The sequence below is a fragment of the Melospiza melodia genome, chromosome 3 (assembly GCF_035770615.1).
Source record: "Melospiza melodia melodia isolate bMelMel2 chromosome 3, bMelMel2.pri, whole genome shotgun sequence".
Lineage (NCBI taxonomy): Eukaryota > Metazoa > Chordata > Aves > Passeriformes > Passerellidae > Melospiza > Melospiza melodia.
Genome location: NC_086196.1, coordinates 1372806 through 1400225, shown reverse-complemented (window position 1 = coordinate 1400225; position 27420 = coordinate 1372806). Strand labels below are relative to the sequence as shown.

The 27420-nt window shown below is 40.8% G+C and overlaps 1 protein-coding gene and 1 long non-coding RNA gene across 3 annotated transcripts in view; one reads left to right on the top strand and one right to left on the bottom strand.

Annotated features, from left to right (window-relative positions):
• Positions 1–27420, top strand: part of LOC134416649 (uncharacterized) — a 90859-nt gene that overhangs the window by 32525 nt on the left and 30914 nt on the right. The window contains exons 3-4 of one of the 2 annotated variants that reach the window (XR_010027308.1): positions 20025–20239; positions 22997–23243. This is a non-coding gene — a long non-coding RNA (uncharacterized LOC134416649). Of the gene's footprint in view, positions 1–20024; positions 20240–22996; positions 23244–27420 lie in introns of those variants that run through there. The other variant, XR_010027309.1, reaches the window with a different exon arrangement.
• LOC134416648 (hormonally up-regulated neu tumor-associated kinase homolog A-like) lies at positions 18299–25543 on the bottom strand. Its single transcript, XM_063153402.1, has 4 exons — positions 25122–25543; positions 23879–24171; positions 19585–19640; positions 18299–18441 (listed from the first exon to the last, which is right to left on the bottom strand). The coding sequence occupies exons 1-4, from the start codon at positions 25452–25454 to the stop codon at positions 18299–18301; spliced, it is 825 nt and encodes a 274-aa protein (XP_063009472.1). The 5' UTR covers positions 25455–25543.

The following is a 27420-nucleotide window of genomic DNA, read 5'->3' as shown; positions in this document are numbered from 1 at the left end:
AAACCCTGTGCAGGGCTGCAGGCTTGGAGAAAAGTTCATGTCACAAAAAGATGAGGGGGTGGTGGTTGGAAGCCAGCTGAACGTGACCCAGCAGCATGTCTGGGTGGCCGAGAAGGGCAGTGGCATCCTGGCTTGGATCAGCAATAGTGTGGCCAGCAGGACCAGGGCAGTGATTGTTCCCCTGTGCTCAGCACTGGCGAGGCCACACCTCGAGTGCTGGGTGCAGTTCTGGGCCCCCTCACTACAAGAAGGACATTGAGGCACTGGAGCATGTCCAGAGAAGGGCAACAAAGCTGGGAAAGGGTCTGGAGCACAAGTCCTGTGAGAAGTGGCTGGGGGAGCTGGGGTTGCGTGGATGGGAGGAGAGGAGATTCAGGGGGAGCCGTGTGGCTCACTACACCCCCCTGAAAGGAGGCTCAGCCGTGTGGATGTCAGTCTCTGCTTCCAGATAACAAATGGCAGGGCAAGAGGAAATGGCTTCAAGCTGCACCAGGGCAGGTTTAGGCTGGATATTAGGAAAAATGTCTTTGCTGAAAGGGTTGTCATATATTGGAACTGACTGCCCAGGGAAGTGGTTGAATCACCATCCCTGGAGGTATTTAAAAGATGTGTAGGTGTGACTCTTTGAGACATGGTTTAGTGTTGGGCTTGATAATCTTAAGGGTCTTTTTCCAAGATAAACAATTCTTTATTTTATGATTCTATGATTTATGTCCAGAATGAAGCATTTCAGCATTGTGAAAAGAAACAGTGAATTCAAATCTAAACTTTCAGCTGAATCAATTTGTTTCGAAATGTATGTCCAAAAAAAAAAAAAAAGAAAAGTTTTTAAGGGCAATTCAAAGCTTAAAACATATTCAAGGCATACACATTTCCTAAATTATTAGGAAATTGGATTTTATGAGAAAAAACCTTTGCACATCTTTTATGTACGAGTGTACAAAGCAGCAAATATGAAGATTCCATTGTATTCTCACCTCTGTTGATGTCAGTCAAGTTCAAATCCATTGAGCTTAAGGGATTTAAACTGATGTAGAACTTGTTTGAGTACAGAAACAGCCTTAAAGCTTAGAACCATGACAGTCTAACTGAGAACCACAATATTGAAACTGAAAGCAAATCCATGTTTTAGTAGTAAGGCACAAACATTGCAAAGACAAACAGTTACAAATAGGCAATAATAATTAAGTTGTTAAATTTACAGAGGAAATGCAACTAACTCTCTTTCAGGGGTGTCAGGATGTATGGTGTCTATTAGTTGTAATACACACAGTTAAAACTAATAAACAAGCAAAGAAACAAACAAATAATTTATCATTGCCATGACTATTTTTTGTGTAATTGCAATCCCCCCCACCTTCCTCATCTGTTGTTTATTCCCTCATTGTTGCTGGCTTTTTACCTTCTGCATGATGTTCACAGCTTAATAAAAATTGTCTGCCTGGGTTTATTTTCCTGATGAAATGCAGAAGTACAAGTAACACAAGTTTAGGACAATATTTGTATTGGTGCAAAATATTTTAAATCACATCTTCTGCCCTCAGTGTCCACTTTTGTGCCTAAATATACATGATGTTGTCCTGTTACAGTGGCATCTGTTTTTCTGATTCCTTGGTGTGGTCCACAAAATTTGTAGCATTGTGTTTGATCAATATCAGAGGATATGCAACTTAAATCATATAATTCTTCTGTATTTGGAGGATTCTAATTTTAATATTGAATTCATCTCTCTCATCTTCCTTTTCTTGCTCTCTCTTTCTTGTACACCTTTGTTTCTTACCTGCTCCTTCACCATTTTTTTCTTCTGATGCTTTGTGGGTGTTTCATTTATGCAAAATTTAATCTTAGACTCTCTGTTTTTTTACCTGACCTGGTTTGGTATGGTGGGCATAAAACTGGAAGATTTACATCTGTAGTTGTAGGTATGTGTCTGAGCTGAATAAAGTTTTTCTTAGTTTTCTTATTGAAAAAATGAGTTGGGTTTTCTTTAAACTGCCTCATACCTCTTATGGTAAACTTTTGCTGCTGGGCCATGGGGAAAGCTGGTGGTTTTGAGCCATTGACTGTAACAAGAGGGCAGATATCTGCACGCTCCTGTGCTGCCTCCTGCAAGGAAATCTTTCTAGGAAGGATTTCTCTTAGGGTAGCTTGTTGCAGCCTGGGGAAAGGTGAGAACTGGGGAGAGTCAGTCACGAGGATGGCAGCACCATCTTTATCAAGGTGCCTCTGCATTGGGGTGTGAATATTGTCATACACCGCCTTCAGAAGGTCTTTAAACCTCATGTCTTGACCAGGCAAAGGACTTCTGGTAATAATTCTATTTTTCATCAGGGACGGTGGAGGTACTTTTCTTGTACTTGGCATTGCTTGGATGTTTGAAAAGGGAGATTTCTTATTTGCTGGTGTGGATGGGGATTTCTCATGAAGACATGGTTTTCTGGTCTCTGTCAAGTCTTCAAAGCCATTCTGATTCTTCTGAGATTCCAAAAGTGGTTGATAAATGGGCTCACATGGCATACCTTTTCTTGGTGACTTAGGAGGTTCACAGCAGACCAACTCTCTGCCTGCAAACTTGGAAACTAAATAGAATATAGAACAAATCAGATCAGCTTCTGCTGGAATGGTATTTGCAAGAAAACAACATATTATTATCAAATCAGCTTCATCCCACAACAAAATCAGTATTTGTAAAGGCATAAATAAAATTAAATCTTGACAGGAAATGCAATTTTGCACTGATGATTTCAGGCAGATGGTGATCTGCAGGTAGGCAATTGTCAGTTTTTTGGTTGGGTGAACAGTCTGAAATGAGCCTCTCCATATAAAAATTGTCTGGCTTTATTTTATTGAGTACAATGAAATCAAGGTATGAAAGAATACTTTGGGTTGGAAGGAACCTTAAAGATCTTATTCCAATCCCCACTCACCATTGTGTAGATCAGGTTACTCAGAGCTCTATCCTAGCCTTGAATACTTTTAGATTGGGGCATCCACAGCTTCTCTGGGTAACAAATGCATGTATGCTTCTGGGGATATTTATCACACCATTTGAAACATAGCACATATCTAAATAGTCATGAGGGTGCAATAACTGGAGCAGAAATAAATTCAGATATGGAGTTTGATTATCCAGTACTGGGCATCTTCTATATTTTTGAGATTGTGGAAAATTATCACATGAATATGAGTACAACCCCTCATTGAGTATAGTGAAGTTGTGACACTTGCACCTTGCTCATGTTCATCCTGGAAATGTAATTAAATGCTCTTTTTTACTCATAAATGTCTGTTCTTGGAAGTGCCTTGGGGGTACTAGTACTGTCTCGGGGTTACTCATGGAGGAAATAACCTACACATGGACATGGACCAGTTATTTGTGGTCAGTATCTGCAGAGTATGCACTGGATCAGGTGTTCATCTGCTAATTACTTCACCTGATCAAAATTAAATATATTACCAGATTTGGGCCTGGGAAGCAATTGCTCAAAATACTCATGGTTTCAAAACAAAATTCAAAGATATTTCTATAGCATTTTCAGGGATTGCGTTCCCTTTTTTCCTCAGACAGATACCCTTTTACCCTTTTGAACTAACATGCTTATTTCAGAACAGTACCTTTTGACAAGTTTTCCTGGTTTTCCAATGCAATTGTGATCTCATCTTCTGGAACAGCATTTGGCACCGCCAGGGTTAATACAGTAGGAAATTCCCTATTGCCATAATTTCTGAGGTTTTCCAGAGTGTCCATTTCAGCCTTCGGGGAAATCTTAGTTTCTGACTCCTTATTCAGCTGTTTATCAGGACTAATACTGTGTTTTTCTGCTTCATGTTCTCTCTGTAAAATGATCAGGCACCATTTGATATGAAGGGAACAAAAATGCCCCTAAACTGTAAAGAAATCACACTATAAGGTGTAATAGGAAATCTTGTCTTCACACAAGCCTTAGTTACACACATCAGTATTTCATTTGAACAGACCCTGTGCCAGAGGTTCTTCCTGAAACCCAGCTGTACATGGGCTGGCAGACTTTTCCCTTTGCCATGCAGGCTGTAGGGAGAAAGTTTTAATGACAATCCATTGGGCTCTAGAATGCCATCTTTGGAGTGCCCACGGCACTTCCTTTGAGGCTTGTGGCTCACAGAGTCTCCCGAGGTGTGTCAGGAAGGTCAAGGTACCACAGAGCTGCAAAGCAGAAGCATCACAGGATGATGTGAGGCACTCCCTGATCCAGAAGGAAGATTGTCATGGGCAAGCTGCCATTTGCTGGGAGGGCAAGTGGTCAGCACAGGCCTAGAACAGATCTGGGGAGGTTTTGCAGTGGAATTGCAACAGGAAGACCTCCATGCAGAACTGGACCATTCAGCCCAACAAGAGCATGGGCTTCAGGACTCACTCCTTGCTGCAGTGCTACCTCTCTCACTCCTGCAAGCATCTTCCATGCACGAGGGATAGGTTCTCACATGGAGGTCACTTGTCTGTCCTATGATCCAAGTTTTCAGATTCCTCACTGTGTCAGCCTCACGCACACTGAGTTTCAGTTATCAAAACCTCGTGAAAATGCAAGGGCTGTGAAAGACAATGTTAGATTTAAAATATATTTTTCACAAGGGGAGCATTTTGCGAAGCAAAGAATAGAAGAAAGAAATTCCTTCCTACGGAACCAAGTCCTGTGATGAGCTGACTGCTCTGTGTGCTGCTTCTGTCACAGAGCATCTCCCTTAGGCCTGGCGCTCCTGCAAAAGAAATTTCTGAAATGTAGCTTTTGAAACCAAGACAACTACCCACATGGATATTCCAGTCCAATAGCAAGCTTTTTTGCTGCTCTCCGTATCATCTTTGACAGACCTGCTTTGTTGTTACATGGCTACCACTTTAAGGATTTTCTCTAGTGAATTTTGATTTTTTTACTGCCATCTCCACATAATACAGACTTATTGCTTCCAGAATCAGAGGTAATTAAGTTTACTATGGTGTACTTATCTTTTTCATGGTTTTCTTCTAATATTTGTATTGCAAAATGCTCTCCTTATGAAAAATATGTCTTTAATCTAACATGTCATTTTAAAAAGTGGGTGTAATTTGTGGAGAAAAGGTGCTTTTAATAGGTTGAATGCTAGCAAAAATGTTTGGAAAAATTTGAAGGGCCCCAAACCTCAAATTTGTGGGGTCACCCCATCCTTCCTATGTACTTGTAGTACCCAATCTAAATTAGGGAAATCATTTTAAGAGTATTTATAAAAAGAAACAAAATATGTTCAAGTTGACAACATATTGCTAAAACCACACTAGATCAATTGGGAATTTGAGATGTCATAAGTATTTTAGCCTATGCAATCAAATAGTCTCCCAGGATTTTACACACTGCTAGTTAAGAAAACAAATTTTCATCTTACATTTTGCAAGCTGTCACCTTATATACAGTATATCAGAAAACTTGCCATGACTGGTTTTACTGCCAGACCTCTTAAGAGCTAATTGGTTAAGCACCTGGGCAGGAAGCTTTTTGGCAGAAATGCTATTTTCTGCAAGGACTAGCTATAAAGTTCTGGATGGCAAATTGTAATCATTAAGGCTCCCTCTTCTACAGCAGAACACATAAAATGTAAATACATTGCTTGGAGAAACTACGATGCATAAAAGGAGACAGGCTGTGTTTTAAGTTTATCCAATGACTTATGGCTCGAATTTGAACATGGAAAGGATCTTATGCTTTTTTAAGGGTAAAGCTTTCAACAGACTTTTCTAATTGCAGCCAGAAAAATGAGAATCACATCTGTTTGCATCCAACAAAACTACTATTTGCATGCTCAACTGTTAACTTCTGTATACAAGGAGAGGGTGCAAATACAATCACTCATACTGGTTGTACAAATGTACAAGCTTTGTACATTAAAAGTAATTTCCACAGGCTTTTTTTTTCCAGTTTTAGGTTAGAATTTCTTCTGAATTTTTTTCCCCAGGAAATTGTATGTTTCTTGGTATTGTGTGAAAAATCATAGCATATTCTGCTGCCTGGAATGGGTTGAATGTACTGTTTTGTGAATATGCATTTGAATTCCAAACAATATCTGGGCTGATTGTGCTGGTAGAATATTTTATTGCATTTTATTCATAGGCATTATCATGAATGCAATTACTTTTCTGTTTGTGTTGATATTTGATATGTTTTCTTCTTTTTGGACAGAATATGCAGAAGAGCCAGATGCCAACTTTTTCTACTAGTTACTTAGAGGAAAAGAGATTACTAATTCGCTCAAAAATACCAGAGTACTTTTTTTACTATAAATTTGCTCTTCTATAGATATTATCGTCCTGTAAATATCTCTTTTCATAGGCAGATAAAAATATTCAATAAACTTTATGGTCCTAGAAAGAAATAGTGTAAATAAATGGCAACTAGTTTTCAGGTTACCTCATTTTTCCAGTGACTCTCAATTATTATATGTCTATTTCCATAATTTATATTTGATTCATATGCAAATTCTAATATTTTTTGCTTTAATTTTATACACACAAGCTGTCTTGTTGAGCTCAGTGAAACTATCCATATCCCTAAAGTTAAAGCAGATGCATACATTTGCAAGATCTGGAGAGCTGAAAGGAAATAATGTGATTTAAAGATGGATCACACACTGCTAGCAATAAATAGCAAATAGTTGGCTTTATACAGAATATAGAGAACATCTATCTATGCATTTTGAAATACCCTTGGCATAATTTATAACACAAATATCAAATACCCATGCTGTTGTAATTAAGCTCTAGTAACGTCAGGATCTCAAAAGGAAGACGAATAAAAAGTGGGAAACTTGCCCCTTGCATTCAGTTAACAATCCCAGCGCCTCTTGCTCAGTTTCAGCTCTCCGCGGCTGGGTGGTCAGAGGAGCGCGCTGCGGCCTGCCAAAGAGGTGCTTGAACCCGGCCTCTCTGAGATCAAAGCCGAGAGTGCTCCCCACCAGATAATGCCTGCCGGCTGCTGTGCCAGCGCAGCGTGGGCCAGTCTCCGGGGAAGCCGGGGGCCGCTCTCGGCCCTGCCTCTGCCCAACAACGCCGTGCCACCCTGTGGGGCTCCGCCTTGGCATCCCAGGGATGCATTCTTTCCTTTTCCCTATATACTCTGCATATGCTTAGGGCTAAGTTTTGCCATTGTGCAAGTATGTGCATAAAGTAGCTTTAGCTGAAGAACAGGCCAGAGGATACTGGAAAAATACGAGCATTGATTGAGTAAGAATGCCCAGCTCGATTTCTTAGCCAGCCTTCCTCTCTTTCTTCCCTGGTTTTGCACAAATTCCAGCCTTGCTGGGAAATACGAATATTATTGAACGTTGGAAAAACTGGTATAAAGTGGTAGCACTGATAGCCATGATTTAAGAATTTCTGGGGAGGACTGATTGCACAGGTTAATTATCCAAAAAGCTTGAATAAGAAACAATCAAGAGATCATCATTAACTGCAAAAAGTTGCAGACCCTAACAATTAGAAAGGGAGAAATATTAATTTTCGTAATAGAGAAGGATGTAAGATGTAATAGAGGGACAAAATAAGAAAAAAAGTTATGTAGAGTGATTATCCAGGGAAAAAAGTGAGTTTACCACAGTCTTAGATAACAGAATGATCTCTAAGCTGTGCTAGTAGAAGGCTTTGTGTTCATGAGTTTAAAAGTAGCATTTACAAACTTAGTGCTGATGGAAAAAGGGAAACAAACCTTTAATGACATGAAAAGATGGTATAAATTGGAATGTTCTAATTTCCTAATTTGTATGTCTTAGCAACAGATATTGGAAGGTGTTATTTGTGGCAGAATCCACTCTGCCGAATTTAGACATTTATCTTGTGCCTGTATTTCAAATTCTCAACAAAGATGTCCTACCAACAGTGAGTCATTTCCCTGTGCAACCATCAAGGGGAGATTCTGTCTGCAATTTTAAGAACTCCCCACATTGATCATGAGAAAATTTGCAGACCGGCATGGATTTGTGGTGCAGAAGAAAGCTCTACACACCTGGGAGTCATGGGGAAGGTGTAGAAATGGGGAGTTGGGCTATGACACAATTTAATATACCCCAGGGCCCATATCCAGTTTACAAGCTTGGATGTGTCCCTGCTGTGTTTAGTCCAGCAGGGAAGTGCAAAGTCCTGCTCCTGGGGAAGGGCAGCCCCAGGCACCGGCACATGCTGGGGGCTGGAAAGCAGCTGGAGGTCCTGGCCAGCACCAAGCTGGCTGTGAGTCAGCAATGTGGCCCTGCTGGTCAGAGAAGGCTGATGGTGTCCTGGGCTGCAGGAGGAGTTGCCAGTGCTGCCAGCAGGTCGAGGGAGGTGATGCTGCCCCCCTGCTCAGCATTGGTGGGGCCACACCTGGAGCGCTGCATCTGCTTCTGTGCTCCTCAGTAAGAGAGACATGGGTGTACTGTAGAGAGTTCTGGGCCACAGAGATGATTGAGAGACTAAAACACACACAAGAGTTTTCCTCTGAACGCCAAGAAACAGTTTTTCACTGTGAGGGTGACCAAGCACTGCCACAAGTTCCCCAGGGATGCTGGTGTTCATCCTCGGAGACAATAAAAAGCTGTCCAGATATGGTTCTGGGCAACCATCTGTGGGTGGCCCTGCTTGAGCAGGTGGCTTAGATCAGATGGCTTCCAGGGATCCCTGCCAACCTCAGCCTGCCTGCAATGCTGTGATTTTGTGAAAGCCATTAGTGTTTTGAGCTGGAAGCTGGTCAGATTATTTTGCATCAGTACTGGTTTGGTTTTAAACTTTTAACAAGAAAAATGTCAACGAAGAGAAGAGAAGAGAAGAGAAGAGAAGAGAAGAGAAGAGAAGAGAAGAGAAGAGAAGAGAAGAGAAGAGAAGAGAAGAGAAGAGAAGAGAAGAGAAGAGAAGAGAAGAGAAGAGAAGAGAAGAGAAGAGATGTCACTCGCTCCTTCCTTAAACTTCCCCTCTTTTCTGCCTTGCTCTACAAAAAGTTTCATTCTGCCTGGGAAATGTATTTACTAAGACTTCAAAACAATATTTTTTAGTGTTTTAACTTACAATTAGAGCTAATTTAAGTGTTCATGCTTGAATTCAGTTTGAGTCTCTGCCTTAAGAGGGCATTTTGGATGTCAGGAGTGGCAGGAAGTATCACAGACCCTTAATCAGCTTGCAACTTTATGTACATGATCACTTCCCTCTTCCACCCGGGTAAGATGCTGAAAGAGGTCATACACGACATGAAACACTGCCACTTGCCTGGAAGGCTAGATCTCTGCTGGCTGTAAATCAGCTTGATATCCAGAGGTATTAGAAAGCTGGTCAATAGCCTTCACAATATGGGTCCTTTTGAGTGACTTATGAGTTAGCAGATCCTACTTAAAATCGTAATATGAAAAAATTCGCACATGTGAAGAAAAGCCTCCTCTCCCTAAGCATGCACACACACACTCTCCAACTCATATTTTTGAGTTATGGCTCTGTCTGCAGACACTGCACAGACTGCTGCGACCTTGGGGCTGTGTGCTGGCATGGAGATCTGGATCTGCTCAAGCTCATCTGAATAATTTCTAGAGGAGTCAACTGGACCTTCTCAAAATACAGCTTCTCCAGGGTGAAGGCTTTGAATGGGAGGCTAATCGCTAATGTGTGTGTTTTTGTAGCTGAAACTTTTCCCACTGCACTTGTGTGTTAGAAGCTGGAATTTGGCTTCCTGTCTGCCTAGTTTCTGCCTGAAGCAAAATTTTTATGGCTGAGCTGTGAACCCCTTAGTGGAGACGGTTGTAAAAGAAAAGCTTACAGCCTTTTTGACTAATTGTGGCCTTACCAATGATTACCATAATTTTTTTGAATTTATTTTTAAAATGTTTTTCCTCTCTGATCTCACTCCATGTTCCTGAGTGAGCTGGAGCTGAAGTGTGAGAATAAAGTATATAGGTAAAAAATATGAAAAAAAAAAGATGCTGGGAAAAGTTTTTACAACTTTCACAGCTTCCCACTCACCTCCCCAGACCAGTCAGAAGGGAAAGGGATGGCAAGGTCACTGAGATGCTAATGCTCTTTTTCCCAATGGAAAAGTAATCTTATATGTAAAACAAAATAATTCTCAATCCCATTACAACCAGCAGCTTATTTAAAAAATTCATTAGTCATAAAAAAGATGTATTTATCTCTGGGAATTAAAAAAATCTCATAAATTAATCACCTCTGAGAATGCCAGAATGTAAGTTTCTTAAGACTGCACTTGGATCGGCAATTTCATAACTATTTTTTGATTAATTTTCCCCCATTCCTTGGATGATCACCTTTTTCATGTGTGCTACATAGCTGCTGCTTTGTTCCTTATAAAAATCCAGGGAGCACTTTATGCCTCTTATGACAGTAATATCTTACCTGAACTCTTTTGCAGTCTTTCTGGTACCTGAGCAGTTTCTTCAGCAACAAGCAATAAGAAGACATGGCAGGAGAGGGTCTGTTATTTATTAAACTGCTGATAACTTCTGAAAGACTGAACTCCATAACATTTGTCATGTAGTTTAAAACGACAGGATTCAATCCACTGGGGCAAAATCTAAAATATTAGGAAAAAGTATTTTAATACAAATGATGCAACCAGGTACAATATCAGAATTTAGAGTAAGCAGACAATAGACTCCTTGTGGTGCAGCTGGAGTTGGCTAAGTTGCTTTTACAGGCAAATTATGATACACAGTTGTGCAATAATCTTCTTGTCTGGCTGTGCTAACTTCACTGCTGGGCTGGGGCTCTGTTACTGCATCATTAAACATCCTATTGTTGATATAATTGATTACTCTGAAAGGACACCCACCAGGATTAAGCTTGGAAAATTAAAACATGGAAAACAGCATTTTCTCATTTTAATCAAGTGTGTGTTTTTCAGTTCTCAGTACAGTAGCCTCACATGGATAAAAAGGGAGAGAGTGTGTGTGTGTGTGTGTGTGTGTGTATGTAGTAGCAAAGGCAGGAAAACTTGGAAGGACAAAAGAGAATGAAAGAAAGTACAGAAGGATTCTAATGTTTACATAAATCAGATTGTGAAATGAAGCGTTTCATTATAAGGATAATTGTTTTACTCATGGGCTTCTGTGAGTAGCAAAGTCTAGCAAAGGAATTCTAGAAATCATCCTTAGATTATAAGAGTCCTGAAACGTTTTTTCAAATTTCAGTGTGAATGAGAACAGCCAGGTGAGGGAAGAAAGGAGGGCAAAGGCAGGAGCAGTGGCAATTCTCACAGAAACTGCACATAGATTTCTAACAGTTCTGGCTGTGACTGGCAGTGGATCACCATGGTAGGGAAACCTGCTAAGTGTCCTCTAGACACCAGTGCAGATGGTGCAGATAACACAGGCCAAATTGCTCTCTTTTCCAATTACTGTGAAATACTGACCTTTAGAGAACAGTTTGGGAATAAAAGATGTGACCCATTACTGGCTACTTTCAGCTGTGAGTATGATGTAAAAGGTCCATCATTGAATTAAGGCATTTAAAGACACAAAAAGTATGCTTTGCAGCCTCCCAATATGAAAGATTAATAACATCTTGAAAGCTGGCAACATTTATGTGAAGTGTTACATTGTGCTTATCTTCAAACTTTTATAATAGTCTTAAACCATAAAGTTTTGCTTTAAGAAAAAAATGGAGACTAGTTAAAACCAGTTACAAAGATGGATGAGAATAAAAATTATTAGAATAACAAGAACTTGGGTGTAATATGAAACTATTTCCTCAGGTGGGCATGTGAGACCTAGTTTTGTAGGAAAGAATTAGAAGCACACTGAAATTAGTAGCAGCTGTGAAGCATGTTAAAAACAAAATTCTTAATACAATGTATATAAACCTTTCTATAAGGATGTTTCCTCTTAAATAAAATTTGCCCACAGTTAGAAGTGTTGATGTGGTGTTTTCTGAAGTAAAACTGTCATTTTGGAACAGCACACAGTAGATAACAAAAATCTTCTAAAACAAACAAACAAACCAATCCTAAAAAACCTTCCCTCCCAAATCCCTACTCCTGAAATCCCAGGGTAGAGGACAGATGTCAAAACGGTTACCTGTTCTTGCAGGCAGCAGCATTCAGCATTTTCCTGGTGAAACCTTCATTCAACCATTTGTCTTTTATTGCTTCTTTGACTCCAGGCCTCTTAGCAGGGTCTGGCTCAAGTAGAGACTGCATGAAGTGTACAGCTCCTGTGCAGTATTCCAAGAAAATGGTTTGTTTGCCAGAAATATTTCACTATCTGACCTTTTTCTGTTTCAGAAATGGGGCACTTGCCCTGCTTCTCCACATTGCAAGAGCCTCAGGCAATATTCAGTCTCTAGGGCTTTCCTTTGAGTCTGCTGTGGTCCCATAGGGTGACCCTTTTCCCCCAAGAGCAGGGTGGGCAGCAGTGGCCCAACCACGTTGGGATGCCTGTGAGGGACCTTTGGATGCTGCTGTAGACACAGTACTGGAATTCAGTTCCTACTTTTGTCGATTTACCCCAGTGAATGCAGCCAATGATACCAGCAGTAATCTCAGCATTGTGCTCGCTCAGCATCTGATCAGCCTCTGAGAAGGCACTTCTGTGCCAGCTGACTGCACGGGAGTTGTGTTCCTCACCCAGAGAAGCCAATTGCATGGATAAAACTCTCTGTAAGGAGGGATGGAGATGGACTCCTGTGCCCAGAGGATGTGCTTTGGCTCCCTGGAGCTGGGGCAGAGAGAGCTCAGACATTCCTGTATGTCAATCACTCCAACATTGCATACAGTCATGCAGTCCCTCTCTCTTTTTTTTTTTGTCCTTCTTGTGAAAACTTTACTGAATTCTTCCATATTCCTTGGGGAAGTTTTGAAAGGGACAAAGTGACCATTAAACTGGGAACATACTGCTCCTTTCCCTTGTAATCTCCTTCAGAAGAACTTAGATCTAAAGTATGCAATGCCAGTTTATTACTGCTCTCTCACTGAATTCCCAGTGGGTAAGAGAACAATGGAGTTATCCACAATCTTCTGCTAACTGTGTGCGCTTTGTAGAAAAGCAGAGATAATGCATTTATTAGTAGAAACTATAACAATAACATAAACAAGAAAAATTAGAAATAAAATAACTGTAACTATGGAGGGATTCTACAGAAGTGAAGCTGCTATCTGGCAACTGATCTCCAAAGAAAGAGAAATGAGAGACTAATGCACAGACATTCTTGACAGCTATGGATAGATATCCTTATTCCATCTACTAGGGGAGAGAGAGAAATTGAATCATCACATTTTCTTCATACTCCAGACTAGATCCAGCTAGCTTGCTCTGGAGCTGCCTGCTGTGCTGCTTGCCAGTGCCCGAAGCAGCAGCCACTGGAGCTAATCCTGGCTCCTAGGATCGTTCCTGCCTCACATCACAGCCCTGGTGCTCAGACCCGTGGGGAGATGTGAGCACCTGCTGGTGGATACCTGGGCAGGACACGTCTCACTCTGCTCGGGTGTCCCACCTGGGCGGTGCAGGTAACAGCTGTGGGAAGGGGCCTGAGCCTGTGGTGGTCAACAGAGAGGATGCTACTCCAGGTGGAGAGAAAATAGGGATTAAAGCCAGAGGTGGATAAGAATCACTGTAAAGCAGCAGGATTTTGACCTTTGAGGGAGCAAACCTTGTACTGCTGACTGAGAGTGAATGCACACCAATGGGAATTCTGGGGTTTAGAGACATGGATTGTAATTCAGGCTAGAATTTTCCAGAATTATCTTTCTCAGTTGTCCCAAAAATACTTCATTGACTGTACCTCATTAAAGACTGCCAGTAAAACTAACTGAAAAATGCTAGTTTTCAGTTTTTTCTCATGAAAAATATGAACAGGCTCTTCACAAAAATAGTCTTCCCATGTCTTTAATAATCTCAGAGTTGCAGGGTCTGTCAGTAGCCAAAAGATAAGGTCTCCAGGAAAAAATATCTAAGGTTTAGATAACTTATTTGTGGGAAAACCAGGAAAGAATGCCTGGCTGTGACACACAGCATGGAACATACTAAACATGGCAGTGTTCTCATTTATTCTCATTTATTACAAAGCTGATCCACTCATGTAAAAGCAATGTACATTTTATTCCCCTGTAAATAAGAACCAAGAATAATGGTCTGTTCAAAAGACAACAATGTTATTTTTCTTGTAGCCTGAGATAAAATGATATTGCCACAACCTCAAGAAAGCTATTTCTAAATGCAAACAAAGCAACTGGAAAAGGTACATCTTGATTTCCAGAAGGCTTTGTTATTGCTAAATTCACATAATTACACAGATTAAAACTTTCTTGCATTGGTATTTTTTATAAAAACTGAAGTGCTTTACCAGGGGATATATCTGATGGAATAGGGCTGATTTCTCCAATTAACATCTTTTGATGTAGTTTCTTGATATTAAAAGGTTCCACTGTAAAGGGCAATGTGCCAGTTAGCATAGCAAACATGCTCACACCTCTGCAAAAGACAAGAAAAACATCAGAGCTCCATATAATGCTAATAAACACTTATTTAAAAATCTCACAAAGCTATGAGTCAGTTTTTAGAGTTGCCTTCAGCACCACAAATGAGCTTACAAATTACCCCCAAGCAGAAATTTGTACTGACTACACATCTTACGCCTTTTTTTCTTTGTGTAAATGCCATTTTATCTAGAAAAGAATGTTGTGGGAAGTGTGCATGAAATAGAGTGTACAGTGAGTGATGGGAAAGCCTGCGGTGTTGAAAGTGGAGACCTGGTGTTTATTTTAAAAATAAGCTAATTGGAGTGACAGTGTAATGTACCCAGCCCATCAGAATAAAGCATTTTGGTTTGGAGGCTGAGTGACAACACAGAGCTAGGACTGATGCAATAGATCTTGTTCCAAATAGTAATTCAGTTCTCTTGCTTTGCTCAGATTGCTAAATTAGGTGTGACTTATGCCTAGAAGGCTTTTGTTTGGTAACAGCTTGCTGTTGGCTAAAGACTTAAATCTTTAACTCTTGCAAAAGACTAACAGTCTGCTAGCAGCAATCAGCAAGCTTTGTGAAGGTTTGCCATTCACTCTGGAAAAGTACCAACATTTGGAAAACTTGCTCAGCTGTCCTGAGTCTGTGAACAGGGAGGCTTCCCTGAACACTCTCCATGGTGCTTCCTTGCTCCAGCTGAGCTGCACCACCCCAACAGCACTGCTCTGCACCATGGAGTGAACCATTGAACCATAGAATGGCCTGGGCTGGAAGGAATCTTGAAGGTCATGCAGTTCCTATCCCTCTGCTGAGGACAGTGACACTTTCCTCTGGACCAGGTTGCTCAGACCTCCCTCCAATTGTCCTTTACTATTTCTCTACTGAGCTCAGCAGAGACAATAATTTTAGGAATTCAGGCAATTCTAATTTAATTGACTTGTTGGTACACTAGTGCAGATGATATCTGTAAAACAAATCTGTGATGTGCTCAACTATAATTTTTATTAATGTGTTCAAGCAATAGAAAAACATGAGATGGAGCTGCCATCTAAAATATCTTTTAAAATGTTACACACAGTTACAGCTAGTAAACACTAGCACACTTGGTAGTTACTTGTAGATGGAATCTGATGGCATGTTAAACATGAAGGTTTATCAGCCATAACAAACTGCTTCTCCTCTGTCCTATTGAACTATCTGGATTTCTTTGAATACAACAGCTGTTTCCTCAATTCAGCTGTTGCATGAAAGCCAATCACTTTGCAGTCTCCAAAGAATCTCCAAAATCTTCTGCACAAAAATCATGGCTAGGCAAACAGGCGCTGCAGTTCAGTGCTGCAGCTCAGGAGCCTTGGCTGTGCTGCAGCTGGATCTGGTTGGGTTCTGTGTGGTTGAGAGTGTGCTTTTGACTGACTGGCTTTCTGGTTCCTGTTGTAATGACTCCTTGTAAGTTCTGCTGCATAAAGTCAGTCCTTCTGCATTATACTGAAATATTTTGATTCTAGAGCCCCACGAGTTTGTAGTCCTTTGCCTATTTTGTGGCAATAGTAGCAACTTATCTTTTCAACTAATATTTTAGTCCATCAGAATTCCCTTTCCCAGTATGATAATGTGAAGAATTCCAATTTAAATTTTAAATATACTTTATGCCTGAGGTGCAGAACCTGTCTGAGTTAAACACCAAGGGCCATTTAGATGTTTTATATGCACCTTTACCTGTTTTTTACTGTTTATTAACAGAGTAAGATCAGTAAATTGTTCTAAGGTTACTGCTTTGCCCTCATTCAGATATCTGAAATGTGAAGTCAGTATTACCCTATTTAAGTACTGACAGCCTCCTCTATACCTGATTAATCTGTGCTATGCTTACATAAATTCAGAGTAGCACTCTTGAATACCAGACATATATTGAAGCAGTTTCATAGTGTGTGTTCCTTCATCCATAACATTGTGTTCCATTCATACCCTGTGCATTTAGAAGAAGCTGACATATAGGAATCATGGTTATATAAAACCCAAAATATATAGTATGTCTGGCAAAGCAGGTCTTGAGAGGAATAACATACTTTATACATGTATGTAAATCCTTTTTACCTTTTGAGCACATAGGCAAACTAATCTTCTGGTTTAGGCACCTGAACCAGATGCCTGTATGTAGTACCAGCAACCCTTTAGAGCAAATTAAAACACTTTGTCCTTTGTGAACACACAGTTCAGTGTTTACTGTTCTTTACACTCTTTACTGAGAACTCCTCAAGGAGCCTCCATGTCCTTGCAGATGGACAGGCAAGTGTGACACCCCAGTTCAGAGCAGCTGTGTACATCCAGGCCCTCCTTTCCTTTTTTGCAGGTGTCCTGAATGAAGTGGTTCAGATCAAATGCAGCACTGTGTGTTAAACACAATCATGGAATGGTTTGGGTTGGAAGTGACCTTAAACATCATCTCATTCCTGCCCATGGGCAGGTTCACCTCCCACTAGAGCAGGCTGACCAGGGCCCATCCAGCCTGGCCTTGAACACTTCCAGGGATGGGGCATCCACAACTTCTTTAGGCAACCTGCTCCAGAAGCATAACATTGCATCCTTTAAATCAATAGGCTTGTGGGCTGGGATGGGAGGGGGCATTTCTAAACCAAAAAGTGCTATCACTCTTAAAAGCCTTGTGAGCTATTTGAAATCCATGGGATTTTATCGCAGGCTTCAATAGCTGGATTTTTATCCTAACACTTGTTAGTCAGGAAACTGTAAGGAGTTATGGCCATGATTGTAAATAAGTGGGAGGAGGCTAGATGAGGCTAGATGAAGGTGCATTTGACAGGCCAATTTTTTTTCATCTTAATGCTCTAAGCAAAGCTTTGATTTAGTCTATTACTCATGCTCATTTGCCATGCCCTGAAACAATATATATGTAGGTATACACACACATACACACATGTATATACAGATAAACATGAACTGCCTTTGGCAAAATGATGGACATGGAGAGCTGTTCTCCTGTCCAGATCCATGAAGATTAAAGAATATAAAAATCAACTAATCAACTTAATAAATCATCATTTTCCCAGCTCCACCTAGGGAAAAAAAGTAAAAACCCCCATAATTTGCCTACTAGAACTACAAACTTCAAGTGCATGTGAAAAGTCTAAGACACTTTGTGTGAAAAACTGCTCTTCTCCTGGCACCTTCTGCATTCTTGCTTATTACAGGAGACGTATCCTGTAGATGTAATAAAAAAAGGACAATAGAGTCCATAAAGGTATGTGTCATCTGTGACAGAAAATAACTCCACTTTATTATCATAATTCAGTATGAAGGACCTCACTAACACATGGATGAAGATCTCATAGCTCTGTTATAGCCACATCTTTGGCCTGTGTGTCCCTGAGACTCAATTTTTCTGTACAGATTTCTTTTTTTAGGCAAAATACACCTTGGACAGAAAATGCCCATTTGTCAGTCCCGGGCTTTCAAGGAGTCTGATTTTGACAGAAGTTGCTCAGCTCTCGGCTGATACCACCTGCCAGGACAGGAGGGTAGGGAAGGGGGCTGATATGTAAAATTCTTTCTCTGATTTTTCTGCACAGGTTCCTATCTACACATGCAGATATACCCTACCTTCTGCTGGCTTCTTGAGGCACACGGTTTCTCCAGAATAGCATGTGTATTGACCATTCATTTTTTTCTCCAGTGTTTTGCAATGGAGGCACAATTCAGGATACTCTGTTTGGTTTTTTGCTGGCAACCTTTCCCTGACATATCTCTGCTTTTGCCTTTAATGCCCCAAAACAGAATGCCAACAACCTATTTGTATCAGTCTTGTCTAAACCAATCTGTGCTGAGAGCGTTTCAATAAGTACATTTTTACATCTACTTACATGGACCAGACATCTACCTTTGGACCATATTTCTTATGAGCAAGGAGTTCTGGGGCAGCATAAGCTGGACTTCCACACTGGGTATGTAACAGCTCCTGGGAGAGACCCTCAAATCTTGCAGTATTGCTCAGTCCAAAATCTGATGGTAACAAAGCCAAAGGCAAATAAGTTTTGGTCTCTTTTCAAATTACTTTAACTTTACCAGTTATCCAAAGATAGGAGAAAGACAAAACCAGCAGCTAGTTGTAGCATCTAATGATGTCTCAGCCACAGATGTGAATTTGAGTTTGAATAAACATGCCATGAATTAGCAGGGGCCTTGCAGTGGAGTTACCCATCCATGGACCTGTTTTGGTTGATCTTGGTTTAATTATTTTGGTTTTAATTAAATTATTTTGGTTTGACTGCATGAGCTCTGTTGACTGCATGAGCTTAAGAACACAGGCACATTAGCATGGCTTAATGAGCTATGACATTGGGCTCAGCTCTGTGTGCTTTAGCCCATGGTAAATGTGGGGGGAAAAGTGCTAACTTAAGTGTTTTTCTCTGTGTATGTGCATGTGTGCAAGGGGGAGGAAAGAGAAAGGTGTGATTGTAGAGGACTGGCTGGCTATAAAACAGGGGTGAAGAGTTGGTGCCTTTTTTTCTCAGAGGTGTTAAGCTTTTAAAAGTTTGGGAAACACTGGCTTAAACATGTGGCTTCTCTAAGATTTAGCATCCCTTGTAGGGATTTTTCTGTGAGGTTTCCATAGAATAAAATTAATGTTTCTCTGAGCTGTGTTAACTGCTTGGTGCAAATTCTCTCATTTTTATAAATGTTTGCTTCACAGGCCTAGCAAGATTTTTGTTAGTGACCAAACTTTTTTTTTTTTTAACACATACCAAATGATGAGGTCTATAGCTGAAGTAAGACTAAACAGAAACTAATGTGTCCATACCTGTGTTTCACCCCAGAAGATTTACTTCTTTGTCCACAAATCACTTCTGCTAGGAACAGCTTTCTACACATAAAAGCTGTAATTGTTTCTTGGTTTACCAACAATACACAAGGGAGAACAATAGGCAAAATTGTTTTCCTCGTTCTCCTAAAAATACATTTCACCCAAACTTCAAATAACCAAATGTTTAGGTATACTTCATAACTTGAATTCATTCTAAAAGCTCAAATATTGTTTACTGAATAATCACAAGCTCACTCATCAAGTATGGTGTTTGAACAGTAGCTGAAGCTGTGCACACAAAAAAAGCAGAAAACAACCCTCAAAGATAATGGTGCACGTACCAATGATTTTGATGTTGTTGTTCTCATCAAGAAGAAAATTTTCAATTTTTAGGTCCCTGAAATTAAGACAGAAACAAACTTTAGGATGCCTGATTTCCCAGATAAACATTTGCAGATAGTTTTGGGAAAAATTTGATCGAAATTATAACAGTAGTTCTGCAAAGCTCTGCCTACAATTGTAACAAGTTCCTTATTCCTTCCTGAAGGTTTCAGTCAGAAAAATGGAAACTGCGTCTGTATTTCAGGGCATATTTTATGAATATATATTTTAAATAAAGTATTAAGTTTAGGAAACATCTGTTCTATTGATTTAGACTTTTCTTAAAATGAATTGAATTTATTTCTTCTTTTGAGTAAAAAAGTTGCACATATTGGACCACAGTTCTTTTGGCTTTTTCAAGTACATGGCACTGCTGAATATTTCTCTGTTTCTTTGCAAGCAAATCGTGCCTGGGAAATGTGAAGGATGAGAGAGGAACTGGAAAGTGAGGTTCGCCTGGCTTGAAGAAGAAGGGAGATGTACCAAAGCTGTGATGGAGACAGCTACCCTGAAAGTGGAGACATCTTCAGTGCTGTTTGTGTAAACGGGATCAACCAGTATCAGCCACCCCACCAGGAGGATGTAATTCAAGCTGCAAGAAAAATGCTGGCTCAGGTACTTGTGTGAACATTTACATATTTCCAAATTAAAAGCAAAAACCAGAATAGTGCCTCGCTGTGGGGAGTGCCTGCAGTGGTAAATGAAATATTTTTCATCATGGAGGAGTCCTCAGCCAGTGTAATTTCAGAGCAGGGAGCCAGTCAAAGAGCCTGTGATGCTTTGCTAAGTCCTGGATTTGCCTCCCACCTGCTCTGAAGTTGTGAAGTGCTTTTGTGAGCTCTGGGAAAGACCTTGGAGGACAAAGCAAAAGAAGTGATGGGAACAAGGAACAAGGGCTGGATGGCCTGGTGCTGCATGATCAGCACTGCATTGCTGGAGGGGATCAAGCCTGGAGGAGGTCAGGATGGGTGGGTTTAGGGCAGCATCCTTTTAACTCTGGATGGGACAGCATTGCATTCAAAACCCTCTGCTGCCCCAGGCTGAGAATGGGGATGGTTTTAGTGATGTTTCTTTAATATTTTTAATTTGAATAGCATGTTTTCTGGAGTGGCAAATTAGCCAGTCCCCAAAAGCTGGGATGTAGAATTAAAGTAAATTTGTTCGTAGCCTACCTGTGTCACAACTCTATGCACTGAAATGCTGCAGTTTAAAACTATTTGTGTTTCAGGCTTCTGCAAATCTGAAATCTCTATCAGATTTATCACCCTACAGTGCACTCTGATGACTTTTACTCACTGCCATTAAATAATGTTATGTTGGACTGCTACAACTGCTGTTCTATAGGCTGAGCTGACTGCTCACAGTGTTAATAAAAATGTAGATTTTCTCGCCTGAAAATCCTGATAATGGTCACTATGAAAGCTTACGTAATGTCAGAAGTTATCTTACATGAAAGATACATCATGTTCTCTTTTTTTTCCGAAAGGAAACTTTCCAAGGAATGCTGTAAATTTAAGCAACACCATGATTTCTTTCCTCCTCATTCCCATGGGGACTTCGGAGAGAGAGAGAGCCTAGAGGGCAGCTTGTGATGTTTCTCCAGGACTTTGGTTCAGTAGGGATTCAAAGGGATACATGACATTTTTATATGAGGGAAGGGAAAATATCCAGGAAAAGCAGCCAGGAAAAATGAGGAGCTGTACAAACAAGCGAGTTGCTGTCACCTCGCGCGCGCCAGCTGCAGGGGCTGGTGGCTGCCTGCGCACGCCCTGCCCCAGTCCGGTTGCAAGGCAGTGGGATTCAGCTTACACATCTTTATTTGAGGTTTCTAAGCTCTGATGCATTACCTCACCACTTGGCCGTGTCCAGAGCAGGCACAGGGATAGTAAGCAGAGCTCAGCTGATGAGTGTTAGCTTGTGGAGCTGTTGAGCCAGATCTTGTGCCTGAGACTTCTTATATCTGGCACAGGAAAATGCTGGGGGTTGATGCTCTGTCCTCTGGGTCATTTTGGCGACTGTGAGAAAAGATCAGCCATGATCTTGTATGGACAAGAAAGGTTACTACCCTTACTCTGAAATTTACCTCGATTTAACCTGTAAGGATTTGTTGCATCAGTGCTGATTTAAGTGATGAATTGGAGAAGCAAAGGTTAAGAAACCAAATAGCTGTCTGAATACAGTGTCAAATTTCTGTTGAGATATCAATTTGGACTAAAAACAGCTACGAATTTGGCCAATTTTTCATCAGGTATATTGTTAAGACAGTAGAAAACATAGTTTTTCTGAGATACATGCAGAGTTAAAAATTAGGAATGCCCACAAGACACTTTTGAGAAAAGTGAATTAAATTAGCACATTCCGAAGTGATGAGTTTAGGGATGAGGCCCTACAATCAGCAGACACCTCAGTTATCGGCATAGACCCAAGAATTGGCACACAATTATCCACCTCATGAACTCATAACTGGTGTCATTCTACCAGGACCCTCCCCATGGATCAGCAGCTGTTTCCTCCTTTCCTTGTGTTAAAGCAGTGCAAGGAGTTGAGCTTTGCTCAATGCTTAGATAGGAAAACCAGACTGGGTAACTTTCCTACTTCTTCACTCATCTTTCTGGAAACATTGATGCCTTCTTTTCAGAAGAGGATACACTCAAAATTATCCTTGCTGGTTTAACCTCTGCAGCAAATTGCAATAAATCACTGCAGCTGGAGCTGAGCAGGGAAGCCCTTCCAGATCCTTCCCAACCTGCTTCTGGTAAGAGGTCAAGGCCACAGCTCTGAATCTCAAAGCTAGCAGCAGGTCAGGAGTTGCAGTAAAGCTGACTGAACCTACACCTGTGACTGGGCTCCTGGCAGACCATGGAAATTCATAAACCCTATGACAAAGTGCTGGAGAGCCAGGGATGAATTTTCCTTTGGTAAGGGCAGTTTGATAGTAAATCAAGTCACCGGAGGAGCCCACGCTACATTGTACCTGCCTACTCTCAGGGTACACAGCAAAGTTCTTCTCTCTCACGAAGCTTTTCCAACAAAGCCTGAACAACAGAAAAAGGAAGAAGTAGGGCAAGAAGTCAGGCTTAGTCTCCAGCTCTCTGTCAAGAATTATTCCAAACAAAAAGATGGGAACAGGATTTGAGAAATTAATGGTGAATGTCATCATGGAAAGAACATAAATGTTATGATCGTGAGCATTGAAGAACTGCTGTAAAATAGATTAGTAAGGGAACCAGCAAGTCAGAGATGTCAGCCAGGACTAAATGGGTGAAGCTCCTTGGGCTTGTTTTCTGGGGGTTTTTGTTGTTCCTTTAAATTCTCTAGGTCAGATACTGACTATTTCTTTCTTGACCATTCCTTGTTAATTGACAAACCCAGTGTAATGAAGTGCTGGATTGCAAGCATTTCGAGTCACAAAGCACTTGTAAATGCTGAGACATCACATTTACAGTGTATTTGTTTCATGGTTGCTGTAACGATGCAGTCAACTGGATTACTTTTTAGATCCTCTGGGCTTTCTTGGTGAGTGCCTTTACCATTTAAAATTAAGAATCTGATTGACTGTGAATCATTAAGTAAAACAGAAAAACGGTGGGAAAATAACTGTGTCTTGCCTATTCTTCCAGCTAAAATGGAAGTCTCATTCTGCTGCTCTTGGCTCATGTGCCAAGATCCCTGACAGGGGGGAAGATCAGCTCTCCTTGTGTGGGCTGCTCAGGTTTCTCTAGCAGTGACTGAAGTCATGATCTGTCCTCGTAATGCAAAAGCCAACAGGGAGAGTCATCAGCCTGTCACAGACCCGGATCTGCAGGACGTGTCCTCGTGACAAGCAGTGGGCTGTGATTGCTTGGATTTCACTTCTGACTGATGTATGGTTATTTCGATATGTTGTGGCTAACCAAAGAACAACAATATTTATATGCCTAGCCACACTGAAATATTTGAATTAGATACACATTTGTCATTAACTAATTCCAAGATAATTGTGACAAAGTATTGGTTTGTTGTGCTCATCAGTTCTTGTCCCTGGGATAAGAATCTTTTCTACTTTACTGCCCAAGGAGTTCATAACAACTCATAACAGTACTAACCACTGCTGAGAATAAAATATTTTGTTAATATGAGCTGAGAGAACATAGTCTTCTTTCTAATCCCTGTTTTAATGATGAAAAAATAAAGAAATGCTCTTGGTGAAGAAAAGCACTCCATGTTCTTGCAAGCTTCCTTTTCTTACTGTCGGAAAGAAGAGAAACATCTTACCTGTGAACAATCCCCTGGCAATGCAGGTGCTCTACTGCAGACAGAATTTGCCTGGTGTATCTCCTTACTTCCTGTTCCACCAGCCTCTTTTTGTCACAAATTTTGTCCAGGAGGTCCCCACCGAGGCACAGCTCCATCACCATGTAATAGGAGTTGTCGGTCTCCAGGGTCTCATAGAGCTGAACAATGTTGGGGTGCTGAATCATCTGGTGTATCCGCGGCTCACGCTTCATGTTTTTTGAAACGTAGTAATCCTGCTTGGCTTTCCTCTTGTCAATGACTTTTATAGCTACCTAAATGGCAGGATATTTGCAAATTAGCAGCAAGCTTTGCAACAAGGATTGGTTTTCAGGAGGATATGGAATAGGATGACATGGGGGAAAGGCTTTTTTGGACATGGTGTTGATAATCAGAATCACAGAGGGAGATATCCCTGATGGAAAAATGTTCTTTTTATTTCTCTTTAAGGCCAAAACAAGAAGGCTGAAGTCTGTCATATCTGTCATTCTCATTGCATTAATAAAGATGGATATATGAAATATTCTGAAAAATTAAAATCCCTTCATATTTGACTTGTAACTGCATCAGAAACATACCACCTTTTTTTCCTAACATGCTCCCTTCTTAGTCTAAAAGCCATTCCAGGTACTGGCTATTATGGGCTGGGGTTGAACTCATTGCAGTTTGGGGAGCTAGTCAGACAGTGTAGCTACTGAAGACACAAGAAAAGTAAAAGCCAAAAAGTCACTTGAGAGTAACCCACCTTTCCACACTGGGTCTAGTGGTGTGTTATTTTAGACCAACTGAGATATCTGGAGATAACTAATGCTATCCATGTCCTGCCATATATAAGTATTTGCTGTTGTAGTGGTTGGCTTTTCAGTCAGTGTTGTCCATAACTTCCATAACTTTAAAGACGCATGGCACTAATTGCTGAATGAGGAGTATTAGGCAAAGCAGATTTGAAATTGTCTTTATGCCAGCATCCTTTTCTCTTTCAGCAGGAGGATATCTTTGTTGTCTATATTTTATAATTGTGAAAATAGTTGCACTCAGTACATATTCACACATGTGATTGATTATACTCAATAAACTGAATTTATGAGGTTAATTTATGAGGATAAGGTTCAGAGGATAATTCACTGAGTAGATTGTGGTTTTCAGATTAAGCAATCTGAAGTTTTCTGCCATAAATTAGTGTGAGGTTACTTGTGATTCCGTTCCCCTCTCCTTACAAGCTTACCTTCTCCCCCGTGGGGATGTGCAGTCCCTCCATCACCTTGGCAAAGGAGCCCTTGTTGATCATTTTGCCTACTAGGTAATTCCCGACTTGTTTGGAGTGAGGGAAAGTTTTCCCAGTCTCTTGGAGTATCTTGTTAAAAAAAGCAGGTATTTTTATATCCTTTAAGTTTTTCTCCCATTTTGGTAATATCTCATCCCAGTTGCCAGTATCTGTCATTTTGTCATCCAAGCCTGCTTTCATTGCCATGGGCATCCCTGGAGAGCTGGACTTGTACTGCTGTTTTCCAGATGTAGCTTCTAATTCACGGTAGATCCAGGCATTAGGTCTGAACATCTCGTGGTGCAAGTGCCATCCTGCTGATCACAAAGCAACTATTCCTTTTCCCCTGGGACTCCAGGTTTGTCAACTGATCCCTAGCTTGGGCGCACAGATCTGCTCAAGCAGAACCCAGTGGTGGATTATTAATCTAACCTGATATGTGATGCCAGTTAATGCCCCAGAGCTGCCAAGTCAGATGACACACAATCCCAGCCTTAGCCTGGAGTATGAGGCTCTCTTCCTCCTGCAACAGCTCCCTAAACACATATTCAGTGCAAGTTGCACCAAGCTAAACTGAGTCACAATTTTCCTGACACGCATATGGCTGGCGTGCAAGGACACCAGTTTGCTCTAAAAACACAGTGGTAGCATGAATGAAAAGCTGCAAAGCTGAGTTATGTACCTGATGCTGTCAAACACTTATATATTTTCTGTGTAAAACATATAACTATTTATGCACTTGTAGCACATTTAAGTTCTGGTCCGGGTCACACAGAGGTCTTATGTGTTTCATGGGATATAATTCTTGTTCTGTGTCCAGCGGGGACTCTGTGTGTCTGTGTGTACATGTGTGTGTGAGCTTTTTCCCCTGTACAGCAATGATTGATAAAAAAGATGAAAAAAAAAAAACCAGGATTTTTTTCCCCTACAGCTGTTGTCTATCTATATCTGTCTTCATCACCTGGGTTCTTTCCAAAGTCATGGAGAGAGAAGAGATCTTTTCCAAAGAACGCTTTCACATACCTGCAATTTGAGATGGGAGTTGCCATCCCTCTTCACTGACTACAATGTTTGGGACCCAAAGCCCTTCCCAGAACTTAGTGCGATGACAAATCCTTTCTCCACCCTTCATCACTTTGAGTTGAAAAATAAGCAGTGTCCTGCTTGCCTGATTTGACTTTTGAAGCTCACTGAGGGCTAAAATTTCCCAGGATGAGTGAAAATTAGAAGGAATTTAAAAAAAAAAAAGTGTTTATACTCCCAAATGGATTCACTGTTTGCTTTGCAGCTCAAACTGTCCTGGGTGGGTTCAGTGCATCACCATCTGTACACAGCTGCTTGCAGGCACTGACACTTGTCTTCTAGTGCCTAACTAAAAGATAAAGTCCCACTAGGTTGAACAGGTTGTCACACTTCAAGATATATCTGTTGGATATATGCTTTTAGCATATATCTGTTGTATAGGATGCTTTTAGCTATTCGTTACAGAAAGTCAGAAATAAATAAGACTTATTTTTTAAGGGAAGACAAAGGAAATCATCCCTGATTGTGCTTACTATTTACTCTGCCTCTTTCCTGTCTTCCTAAATTACTGTTCCTACTGAAAACAGGACAATAAAAGTGAAGGGAACCACTGTTTAGAACAGAAACCCCATATTTCTGGCACATTTCAGAAGGAAGGGAAAAAACCTCTTAAAAAATATAACAAACATTTAAAACATGATAGCTAGCTAACTTAACTATTGCTATTTTTGGGGAAAGTCCCAGCCCAACACCTTTAAAAATGTTGAAATCAAAAAGCTTCCAAATACCTTTCAAAGTTTGGGGTTTTTTTTGGCACAATGGAAGATTTAAAAAAGGGGAGTAGGGCAGAAAGAGCATAAGAGAGTCCATCTCTCTGTTAGAGAGTCAATGGCTACTGATCACAAGCCAAGTGAAGCTGAAATGCTGGATGAGAAGGGAGCCACCCTCCAGAGCTGATTGTGTCTCTGCTCTGTGGTTCAGCTGTTATGTGATGTGCTGCAATGCAAAGTGAAAAATGTGTGAGGAGACGCCAAACAGAACAGATCTCTGACAGAAGAAAGGTGCCAATGAGGAATAATCTCCAACAAGGAGAAGGAAAAAGGAAGGAATGACCTTCTGAAGGAATGACCACAGAAGGAATGACCACCTCAGTGGCTTCAATAAACAAGCAGCCTTCCTCCCCAAACAAGCCCCGTGGAGTCACATCCTTGCATTCATTTAGGGGTGTGGTGGGAGG

Excerpts from the sequence above, each read along its gene's own strand:
- LOC134416648 (XM_063153402.1), bottom strand. The coding sequence starts at position 25,454 with ATGTTCAGACCTAATGCCTGGATCTACCGTGAATTAGAAGCTACATCT. Across the intron at positions 24,172-25,121 it reads ACATCCCCACGGGGGAGAAG|GTAGCTATAAAAGTCATTGA; the intron begins GTAAGCTTGTAA and ends CCTGCCATTTAG. Across the intron at positions 19,641-23,878 it reads TGCCAGGGGATTGTTCACAG|GGACCTAAAAATTGAAAATT; the intron begins GTAAGATGTTTC and ends TCTTAATTTCAG.